At 35.0% G+C, this 12295-nt stretch overlaps 1 protein-coding gene across 1 annotated transcript; it reads right to left on the reverse strand.

The window, feature by feature from the left end:
• Nucleotides 1-1710: 1710 nt before the first annotated feature.
• On the reverse strand, nt 1711-7278 carry LOC18430194 (Galactose oxidase/kelch repeat superfamily protein). Its single transcript, XM_006840353.4, has 3 exons — nt 7055-7278; nt 3891-4463; nt 1711-2315 (listed from the first exon to the last, which is right to left on the reverse strand). Coding segments are annotated over exons 1-3 (1149 nt in total). The 5' UTR covers nt 7057-7278; the 3' UTR covers nt 1711-1741.
• Nucleotides 7279-12295: the final 5017 nt, after the last annotated feature.

Consider the following 12295-nt stretch of genomic DNA (forward strand, 5'->3'; position numbering starts at 1 on the left):
AAGTGCAAAATGATTAGTACAAACTCGGTCATCCAATTTCATATAACGGCTAAAGGTAACCATGCATTGTTTCACCAATGATAAATTGTCTTCTTGTATACTTTCTCGATAATAAAAATGTGAGCGCGCAAACTAGCACCTTATTCATGGAACTGATATAAGATCTACATGGTAAATTGCCGTAATATATTTTGGGTTCCCAAAAAAAAAAAGCACCTTAATCAATGCATAGAGAATGAGGCTCCATTCTCTCCACAAAAGTTGTTCCATGCGGGGACAAAAAAAAGTCCTTCAAACTTATGATTTCAACCCCAATATTTATGAACCACAAAAATAAAAATCAAGCCCTAGAGAATAGTACATCTTCTATTTTCAAGGTTTCACAAATCCACAAGATCTGCACCATTTTTGAAATTCATATTGCATAATGAGGGTTTCAAATAAATTTTTGCCATCATAAGGGTTTTCCAGTGCTGTAATTGCATTTTCAGAGACACGATTTTGAGGTAGTGCTTTATTTTCTGTCAGAAAGCATGGCCTTATGCTGCTACACCCGTCATGAAATAAGTCATCAATTTCTCTAGCCTGATCCCATCGTAAAGATGAAAAGCAATAATATCATTATTAAGAAAGGCTCCAAAATAATAACCCTGAAATCAATGAGATAATATTTCACATAGGTATAAATCGATTGGGAGCTTCCAATAATTTTGGTAAGTGGTGCGTGTTATATAAAGTAAAGGCTGGCTCGTCCTAAGTTCTAATAATTCATTTTATCTTTATGAAGAAGCGACAATCCAATTCTTTTTAGTCTTTATGAAGAGGAGACAATCTTGAAGTATTGAGATCAAGAATTTATGGGGGATGCTTAAGACGGTTGTGAACAATTTCCAAACACTCTTTAATTCAACTACTCCCCATTCTATTTAACGAAGTTACTCTTAGGCCTTAATCAGTATGAAAAGGCAATTAACAAATACTCAAACACATGAAGATGCCCTTTGCTTGAAGTCATTCAAATTCAACAATGGTTGGAAAGAAAATTTGGTGGAAAACCATGCAATTGAGTTTCTTGAAGACCAAAAAAATAAAAAGAAGAAGAAGAAGCAACAGCAAGCTGTAAATCAACTCCAAATCAGTGTCCTCTAAATAATATTTGATGTACCTAAGATGCTTCAAATCTCGCATTCAAATGCAGGTTGATGAGTTTGCATATTATGGAGGTCCAAATCAATTTTCTTAAAATATATTAAAGGAAAAATTGCATATAAAGCCCCTTGCATTAAAACTTTCTACACGTAGGACCCCAACCCAATGTTGTTAACGCCCGATACACACTTATTGTTTTCTTTTACATTAATGCCCCTGGGTGAGCTTTTTAGTGATTTTGGATAGAAATGCCGCTCAAAACCAAATGTGTAATAATTGTTTTTTTTTTTTCCTAAGGTTAGTTTGGCACTCCAACTATCGAATTCCCAAACCCCCCTGAAAAAAAAAAAAAAAAAAAAAAAATATATATATATATATATATATATATATATATATATAAAATACTTCTTAAACCATGTTGTTATCCCCAACGCTGTTTTTTTTTTTTTTTTCATTTTTTTTTTTGGGTGGTCTCGCCACTATGAAAATTCTTCCCCAATATGTTTTACCAAGATGATAGCTTAAAGATCCGATCCCACCGAGTTGGCGGCCGAGTCTGAGTTTTAAAACTCTGGATTGTTATACCTGTCATTCATTCCTCTAGAGCCCCACAATTAATAACAGATACCTGTGACAAACACATGGGCGCCACTTCTTTCCACTCCACCCTCTTGTCCACTCCAATAGTGAATGCTCTCACCGTATTCAGCTTCACAATCTGGAACCTCATGAGCTGCAAATACTTGAGAGCATGCCCCCCCACAACATACATTTCCTGCCCTAGTTTGGCCACCCTAAATTTGAATGGCACAAGTTCACGATCATGGCCATGAACCAACACTTTGGGAACACAACCAACCACACGCCAGCTGCCATTCGTGGCATCTTTGCTGACCTCGGCTTCTCGGATCATTATGTAGTTCAGATGTCGATCATTTAAGTTGAGGATGCAATCTCCCAATACAAAAAGAGGAGGTATCATAGGCCGAGAATGGAGCCAAGAATCATGACCATGGTGCCAAGTCTTTTTGACTGGGTCGTAGATCTCAACCTCACATTGGGGCAAGTGATTTTCATCCTCACCATCAATTACGTAAAGCAGGCCTTTGAGTGACAAGCCAATGCACTTCCAGCGTGGTGTTGGCATCGGAGGTATGTCCTCCCACCTGTGAAGGCCAAAGTTTTGGAATTAGATAATCAGGAGCTTCACTAAGTAGCATTCAAAGTATATAATTCACATCATCATAGAAATGTAGAATGGGAAGGACTAGTGCACACATCCTACGCGTGGTAGACATTACACAGCTGGGGCAACCACCATGCGTTCTCAAGATGGACAATGAAGACGAGATGTTGCTCTTGGTTGAAGGTCTGTCATGGGAACAACAACTCATCGCCACTGCCTATCTTGCAAATGGTCAGTGCATGCCCTAGATGTTCACAATATCCACACACCGCTGTGATGTGTGGTTTCCCACAGAGAATTGGCATAGAGACAGACTAAAAGACCCGGGAGTTTATAGTCTAAATTGTGTGGGAGGGTAGGCTTTGGGCACCAACCAATGCATTTCCTAGCTAAATTTGCTTCATCCCACACATTTGTGGCTCCTGTCTGTCTGCTAGGAGCATGGTAACTATGGATGCTGAGAGATAATGCATAGCAAGTATACTTGTTGGGAAATCAGGCTCCTATATCAAAATGAACTTTAGTTGATTTTAAAATTCAGCTTATTCAGGAACGGATGCCTACCTATGATAATGTCAATTGGGAACATGATATCAGCATTGAGTTGAATAAGTCAAATGGAAAAAAAATTGCAGGGTAATGTCAAAATGAATCATCAAAAAGACAAAAAATATGTTTCTGATCTGTCTTGAGCTGTGTTTCCTAATATTTAGTAATAGCATGCTCCACAATCAGCATACAAAAGAATCTAAGGCTTCCCAAACTCAACTAGGTGTCAAGCTTTTTAAAAAAAGGCACCATATCTTATATTCCATCAAACCAATTGATTGCCTACATGAAAAACCACATCATTTCCTGGTCCATAGATTATATTGGAAGGGGTAGAAGAAAATACATTTCCAATCCTATATTAAACACAGAGTAAAGATTTCTTCTATTGTATTTTTATCTTGCAAGTTTTTTGCCTTCCTAAATTACTTCAAATATTTTATCAAATTCATACACTTTCGATACATTCAGAACAAGTGTCAATTTTAACAGATTTCATATCACATTGGATTTCATGTTGGATTGTCCAGCAAACCATTTTGATGCCTTATCTGATTCTAACATGGTTCCGAAAAATATTTGTTTCATTACTTTCATCTCACACAACAAAACGATCTAAAGAACATGTCAGTATCATCTGAGCCCTATCCCAACTATGGGGGGTTGGCATCTAAAGGAATATGTAAATTAACAATAAGAGTGTACAATTGGCTATTCAAAAAATGTTTTCATGCTTAAGCATATGCTAGATAATTATTAGCTAGAGAAGAATACTTAAGACTGAAGGGCCCAATAAAGCTTTGAACTATTAAAGCAACATTACCACGATCAAATTCCTCTTCTCATATAACTAAAAGTAAACAAACTCCAGACAGGGGCATTGGGCATCATGCAGGTTATCTCATACAAGGATAGAGAACCCTAAATACCAAAGAGATACCACAAGAAAAACAAAACATCATTGTTACAAACCATAGACTCTAATTATAAATAAATAGATATTTACCTGTCCTCTAAAGGATCATAGACTTCAGCTAAAGCTAGGCAGCCAGTTTCAGACGAACTACACCCTCCAACCACATAAACGTTTCCACCAATGACAGCACATGCAAAGTTGCTCCTTGCCGTTCGCATAGATGCTGCCCTACTCCACTGCTTCTTGAATGGGTCAAATTTTATTACATCATTCATTGCAGAAAATTTTGAAGCAATAGATAGGAGGGATTGAAAATATCCACCAATCACTAAGAATCTCTTGGATATACTAACACATGAAAACCCATGGCGGATTGCACCAAAAACCTCCCCAGGTAATTCGGGCATAGGATGCCATTTATTAGCATCTGGATCATACGCAATCCACTGAGAACAAAATCCATTTTCTGTGGAAACAAACAACCAGTTACCACAATAACCTTCCTCAGATTTTACAAGAGAGTATTCCGAACTCCTTAAAATGTGCCTCCATTTTTTACACACAGTTTCCAAAATTCCATGATATCCATGTGGTATCTTTGCCAAGCACCTCAAAGCTAAGTCATCTGGCAATCCTGGAATGATGTCTTCACACAAGAATTCCCTGCCAAAGGAAGGTAACACATTATATATTGAAACATGAGGTGCTGATATTAAAGGATAGTTCCAAGTTCCAAGAAGTCCAGTCTTCAAATTAAGCTAGTAAAACAAACGAGAGTAATGATCAAGCCTGTAGAAAAGGATTCTTAGAATAATTTAATATTGTCACATTGAAGTAGAATTAACAGAGAAAATTGTAAAAGTAAATAGAAATTGGGAAAAGAAAAAATGGAGGCTTCTTCAAAGCAGGAAAAGGAAGAGCATTTGTGCCACAGATAGAGAATTCAGCCTCAAATATCTGCACCTTAGTTTTTTTTCTTTTTCCTTAATATATTCATGCTGATGCCTGCCTGCGTTCCTCTTTTTCTCGATTCATAAGATATGACTGTTAAAGTCACTTAAACTGCTACTCAGAATAGGAACTCCAACCAAAGTATGTGGAAACCACACACATACATGCCCAATATTATGTAGTGAATATGCATACTAATTCTTTAAGAAAAGCTCCTTCTATCATATAAGTTTCCAAGATTCTGCCCATACTAGGGGAAACAAAAAAATATCTTTGCTTTTGTAAGTTACTTTTCAAAATAAAACAAATAAAAAAATGAAAACAACAGTCCAAAGTGCATAACAAGTCATACAGCATTAAAGAAAGAACAATGGACCCAAATGTTCGCACACAACACATTTTGAGCTTGTAAATTTGCAGGCTATCCGTATCAATCAAAGTTTGTAGGCTCTCCTTCATGGAATAGGGTTTCTTCAACTTCATTGCAGTGCATAACACTTGGGCGGATGGAGCATTAAGAAATTAATATACCTGGGTTGGTTCAAAGGAGATAGATGTGTTCTTTAGCACTAGTCAGCATTTTCAAGCATATAGGGGAACCAACAGTTCTAGGATGTCTGTCAAGCAGTGTTCAGGGACTTGGTCAAGTCAACTCGGACTAGGCCAAGTTACTCGGACTTGCTTCCTTGCTGAGCCGAGTACTTATGTAAAAATGGGAGTTATATAAAATATAGGGATATAAAAATTATGATAAATCGTAAAATACATTTATAAATATTTTATATGTAACTTTAGGTTTTTGATGATTTATAAATATTTTATATGTAACTTTAATGCTTATGACGATGATTTTTTAGTGTTTCTTAGCATATTGCCTACTTTGATATTTTCCACTTTTTTTCGATCTTTTTTGGAATGTCTCCAGCTTCAAATCGATTTTTCTAAATACCTGTTTTATCTATTTTTTTCTATCTTATTTGGACTTTAAATGATGTTTCTAATTTACTTTGATTTTTACTATTTTGTTAATTTTAACATTTTTTATTTTTCTTAGTTTTGAAGGGTTTTTTGCCATTACACTACTCAGGCGAGTCCACTCACCTAAGTTACTCAGCTTGGGCAGGTCCCCAGTTCCAAGCCTGAGCTGAGCCGAGTTCCTAAATATTTTTGACAAATATAACTACAAAGAGTGGTTAACAGAATTAAACGATGATTTAGTATCAAACTAGACTTTTCTTATTTTATATCATAGACTCGAGTATACATCTAAACATGGAGTCCAATGGCCACAAAAAAGGCAGTGTCATTCCTTGGAAACTTTGTCATTGCACAAAAGTTTTAACTGCAAAGGAAATCAGACCCATTTAAATCCAGGATCCAACTCAGTACCAGATAACCTTTGCTAATACACATGCTAGGCCCCAGTAATTTATGCCGTCTCTTCATTCCCGGAACTTGTTTTCATTGTAGATTTAATCTTCTAATGGGCCCATTAATGGTTACACTCTGCTGTTTGAGTAACCGGGGTGATTGATCTCTTTCCCCATTTGATACTGAACTTGATTTCGAATTCAAAAATCCCAATTACAAGACAAAGCCCAAATCATGAAAACCCAAGAATTCAAAACACTCAGAAAATTTGTGAACAAAAAAACTAGAACTTCTATTAGATATCTTGTAAATTTAGAAAAGCCCTACAATGAACCTCTATCTGGCATCAATATTCCACCAAAAGGAGCCCATCATCTGCAGAAACCAACAGGAAATGGATAAAGCAGAAGACGTAATATCAGGACGCCACAGTTTATCATGACAAAACCTGGAATGAGCTTTCTTCTGCTCAAAATAGCCTCAATAAAAACCATGTAAACTATCAATTCCCAACAACTTTGAAGTTTAATATTACATGTAGAGAAACATCACAATGAGCATGTATCTGGCATCAAAACTCTACAGAAACGAGCCTTCTTCTGCTATTATCAATGAAAACATAAAAATAAAAATAAATAAAAATAAATAAAACTAAATTAAAAGTATAGAATCCAAACGATACCAGGTAGCTGTAAATTATCAGAAGACACCACAGAATGGCATTTCTTTTGATAAAATCAGTACAACAAACAGAACTAAACAATAGAAAACCCTAAATTCTTTGAAACCCTCGAAACAGAAAATGTTGGCCTCATAATAGAATTAATGGATCTTGCTCTTGATTAAAAAATGGTTTGGATCAGAGGGCTTTGAATAGAGAACACATATAAAATCCCATAGAAAAACAATAACCAAGAAGACGAAAACCTTACATGAGAATGGAGATGTCTGTTACTTGCTGCCTGTAAAACCTTACATGAGAATGAAGATGTCGTCCGTTACTTGCTGCCTGTAAAACGACAAGAAATTTACAGAGCTCAAAACTCTAAATCATTGATTGCCGCTACCATTGCTCGAACTGTGCCAAAATCCATTGAGGACACAAATATAAACTTTTAGCCAAATGATATTATTCCCACGGGAGTATACTGTCCATTTATTGCCTCAGGTAAAATCCCACATACAATTAATTTTACATACTCAAAATTATAACTTCTTGAACCCATGAATCAGCTTCAATACAAAAAAAATCCTAATTGTATCTTCTATATATAAAAAAAGAGTAATAACACTATGAGACCATTCCACATCCATGTGAGTAGGACCCAAAGGATCACTATTAAATTTTGACACAAATCTCTATCCCATTTTGGGTGGGATTTTGGTAAATAGGTTTATTGATAACTTTTTTAGAGATATGTATCAAAATGTAATGATAATATTTTGGAGTGTCAAAATTTAATGATAATCGTTTGGAGTCCTACATGGGTACAAGAGGGTCTCATAATATCATTACTCATAAAAAAAAAAATCTCCAGATTAAATAAAGACTATTCAATTTTTAGATAGTGAGATAAAAGTGTTAGAAAACTCAAGTTTATTATGTTTTCCTTTTAGAAAATAATGAACTAATAATTTTTAAGTGGTTCCCAGAGTATCATATTAGAAAAAATCTCTAAATAGGTCATGTGAACGACGGAGCAGAAGTAAACTATACATCTGGGAGACGATAGTACTCATGCTCTAACTTGTTCATTTACTCACTCCCATACACATATTTGGGCCGGACAGGACACGACAGCCCAATGTTTGGATTATCAACAATGGCTGGTCTGCTATGTGATAAAAATTGAGCTTAGTTTAAAGCTGATCACAATTAGCTTAATTTCAAATTTTATCTAGTTAGACCAGCAGGTTTGAACTAGTCATGTTTTCAAAAAATATTTGTAGACTATTGCATATATTTAAACTTTAAACCATTAGTTTGTAAAAGGATAGATCTATTCGACTAACAGTATGACTACTTAACTAGATTAGACCTCTCATAGATTCGGTTGTTCGTCTGATTTTGATAACACTTGTTATAAGCCTGCACTAAATTGTTGCAAAGTACAAAATCCCTATCAAACACATCTGCATGTGTCTGTGTGTATATTCAGCTACCAGCTTACTAGCTTTATAGTATGTCTAATAATTGGAAACTAGAAGAACCTTAGGAACATGATGTTTTAAACTTCTAGAAGTTGGATACTAAATATCTGGAACTGGCTAATACTATGTTTGATAACTTATGTAGAATTCTAAGAAGTTTGGGAACTTGTATGAAATTTTAAGAAGTTTGAGAGCTTGTGTTTGGATGAACCAAGAATTATAGAGGTCTTGAGGTCTTGAGATCCATAAATTAATATATTAGTGTGAGGTATGTTAAGTGAAAGAGATTTTAAAATCCTAGCTCATCCACAGTATCTCTAACTAATTGGATAATCTAGATCACATGAAAGAAAAAATAATGTTGTTATAGGTCACCCCTAAATAAATGGCTAAGAGCATATTTGATTTCATTTTATTTTCTATACATGATATTGAATTGAAATTTTAGGCATAAATACTTCTTGCACTTATGTACATGTAGAAAATTTTAAAAGTATTTCAAAAAATAAAATGGCTAAAATACCCTTAAATTTTAAGGGTATTTAATCATTTTATTTATTTAAATTATTTTTAAATTTTTTACGGATACGCCCAAATGAGCCACATACAGACTTCATATTTCACCTTGACCTAATATTAGGAAAAAAAGTAAAAATAGATTAAAATGAGACCAAAATTTTCAAAATAACCAAATAGTCTATATTGCATTTCAATTAAGAGGCTATAAATCTCAAGACCAGACAATTGATAGCATGTCAAAGTATTTGAATTATTATTATTATTTATATGCATGAGAATATGCTAAAAATTTGGGCGCCCATTTTCCACTCCTCAAGCACCTCTAAAAACTATGAATTAAATTATTTAAAAATGAAATTGCCAACATAACCCTAAGATTTTGAGAGGTAGTTTGGTCACTTTAATTTGCTAGCATCATTTTTTTTTTTGAGTAATGTTCCTATAAGACTCTCCCCCACCCTGTATACGAGATTTGATTTTTTTAAAGATCTGTGTCAAATTTAATAGTGATCCTCTTGGGTCCTACACACAAGAGTGGGAGAGAGTCCTATAGAATCATTTCTGTTTTTTTTTATATTTAGAGATCCCCTCTAGTGAGCCACACAACTCCGCCAGAGTCATTTAAATCTGAATTTTAGGACAAATAATATAAAAATAGAAAACATATAGGAACCAAATTTATAAAATGACGCTGCAATCCATCAGCCATATCTAAACTGTGGTTGTCCATGGGGAGAATGGGACCGACCATCTCCATTTTTAATGGAAATTTGAAGTTCCCAGGCCTCGTATTTTAGCACCTCCGATTATCAAACAGGGAAATACTATAAAAACCTGGAGCTTTTGGCTTCCACAACAAAAAATGTTCCAAAAACTTGTCATACATAGTTTCCCATAGTTTGGAACCTTGAATAGACAGCAATATGTGCTCCCACTAGGATGAATTCTCTTAACATACTGCAGTTTTGTTGGTCAAATGCATCCCGACAAACAGTCGTTTTCCTCGTTTGTTAGGAGCAGTTCCAACTTCCAAACTTCTATCTTAATTAAAAGGAACTTGTGTACAACTACAAATGCAATGGAGCATGAGATGTATGTTAGTGGTTCAAGTGGTTAAGTCAACACACATAAAATCCTTTGTTTTAAGTTATCTTCTAACTTAGTTATCCATTGAACTTTAAATATGTAATCCAATTCGAAAAAACTCATTATTAAGGAGGTTACTTATTCCCAAAATTAAGAAGAAAAAACATTTGAGAAATTGGGTCCTCTCTCCTCTATTTCCCATCTCCATTCGAGCAAGTGACCCATACTTAAGAAATTGTACAAAATGATTTTGGGAAGGGAATAATTGAAAGAAAGACCTATGTGATCTTTTGTTGGAAAAATACAAATTTTTTTTTTAATAATAATAGCTCTTTATATTTTTAGCAACAATTTCACTCACAGATGGTTAATAATAACCCCTTATATTTTTAGCAACAAGATTACTTACAGATGGTCTTATTACAAACAATAAAAATTCCAAAATAAATAACACATCAATAAAATAAATCTCAACTACTCGATGCCATTCATACAACCTAATATTATGCTTGAGAATATAAAATGAAAGAACAAACAAATAAAAGAAAATATGCCAAAGATTACCTCAACCGGGCTTTTTACACCCCACACTGAGTCACCACACCGATAGCGTGGGATCTGTAGTCTAGCTTCAATCACGAAACGGGATAGCTGATTTATGTCAAACTAGATAACCACCCCTTAAAATCTCTACTAAACCTTAACCCCCAAAATTAACTTAGGCCTCCTCTAATTTTTCCAACCCTTAAAAGTAACTTAGGTCTAGAGATGAGAGAGAGAGTACTACGTAACTTTTTGGAGAGAGAGAAATACGAGGGAGAGAGAGTGGGGCGTGCCCCTCTAGGAGAGATAGAGAAGTTATGGGAGAGAGAGAGGTTGTGTAGAGATTGGGGGAGAGCACCCCTATTTATAGTGAATATTTAGGTTTAGGGTTTCTTAGGGTTTTTACATAGTTTGTCTCTTTCATGAGATTAAATTTAGACCGCTGATCAAGATGACTTGTGGGATGATAGATCTGAGCCATCCATTCCATAAATGGGCCATCAACATTATTGAAAGTGCTTGGACCATTACTCCCCTTTCCTTAAACCATTTTTCCATCAATATATTTATATCATGTGTTCCATAAAATTGCATGATCCATGTCATATGTTTCCATAAGGATATGTCAAATACTATAAGTAAATAGATACTACCAAATATAAATAAGATAAGGTCAATATTTAGTATCTATTCAAATTGACCATATCTTTTTAAAGCAAACTTGCTATAAAACAAATAAAGCCATGGTCAATACTTCTCTTACAAGATTTGACCACATGCCGCATATCAAACTTACCGTAACTTAAAGATTTGAACATAAAGCAAACAAAGATTCCAAAGCATGGGGTGTGCCACCCTTTTGTGGCACATGCGGGCCCCCACCCACATGCCACATAGTGGGCCCGTGTGCACTTTGGGCCCCCATGGAATTTTATAAAAAGTTTTAAAATAAAACTAATTAATATATATATATTTGAATTTTTACAACTTTGTAAAATTTATAATTGTATTTTTATTAGTAAAAAAAAAACATAAATAAAATATTGAGAGATACATAAAAATTCAAATCATAAAACTAAAATCATTTCAATAATAAAATGAACACAATTAAATTAATATGATGGGAAAATGATCCATATGGTTTTAAGAATTCAATCTGTAAATATAGGGTACTCCACCTTCAACTGTGGATTATAGACGACACTAGTTTTATCAAACTGACCTAGTGTTTCCCATGACCCACAGCCCAAGTAGGGGCTCATTAGCGGGTCACCAAAGTTAGGTCGATGAATCAAGGAGTCGCAATCCCAGTCTGTGATTATAGGTCCTCCTTTAAAGACACGTCAATATCACTACGATCTGATGCGATCACAACTCTATGACGTATAGGGGTATCTCTCGCACAACCATATGCTTCACCTAAAGGTGGATATCTGTCTTTCCCGAGCAATCTATCGATATGCATGCCGTCTGATGAAACATGAATGAAGTTTTAACCCCCGTCTCAGTAGGCCTACCATCACACACAAGGGTCACACTGTCCCTCGGCTCACTCATCTAGGCATAAGCTTCGATCTCATCAAGGTCTAACCCAAAACCCTCATCGGTTATTTCTTTATACCGAGGTACTTAGGGTTTTCTAACCGACTGGCCTAGATTGATAAGTACAGTCCGGTATAAGCAAACAGCATTCGCTTAATATAGTCTTCGAGGGACCACACTCCCCCTGAATTTATGTTTCACTATAATAAAAGTATATCAATACACACTCATAAGGCCTTTAAAGGCCACATAAACCCAACAATAATTTGTGTTTGTAATGAAGGGAAATGATTTTGATAGGTTCTTGATTGATTTTCTATGTCACCTATTGC

The sequence above is a fragment of the Amborella trichopoda genome, chromosome 2 (genome assembly GCF_054954075.1).
Source record: "Amborella trichopoda isolate Santa Cruz 75 chromosome 2, AtrichopodaSantaCruz75HAP2 v2.0, whole genome shotgun sequence".
Classification (NCBI taxonomy): domain Eukaryota; kingdom Viridiplantae; phylum Streptophyta; class Magnoliopsida; order Amborellales; family Amborellaceae; genus Amborella; species Amborella trichopoda.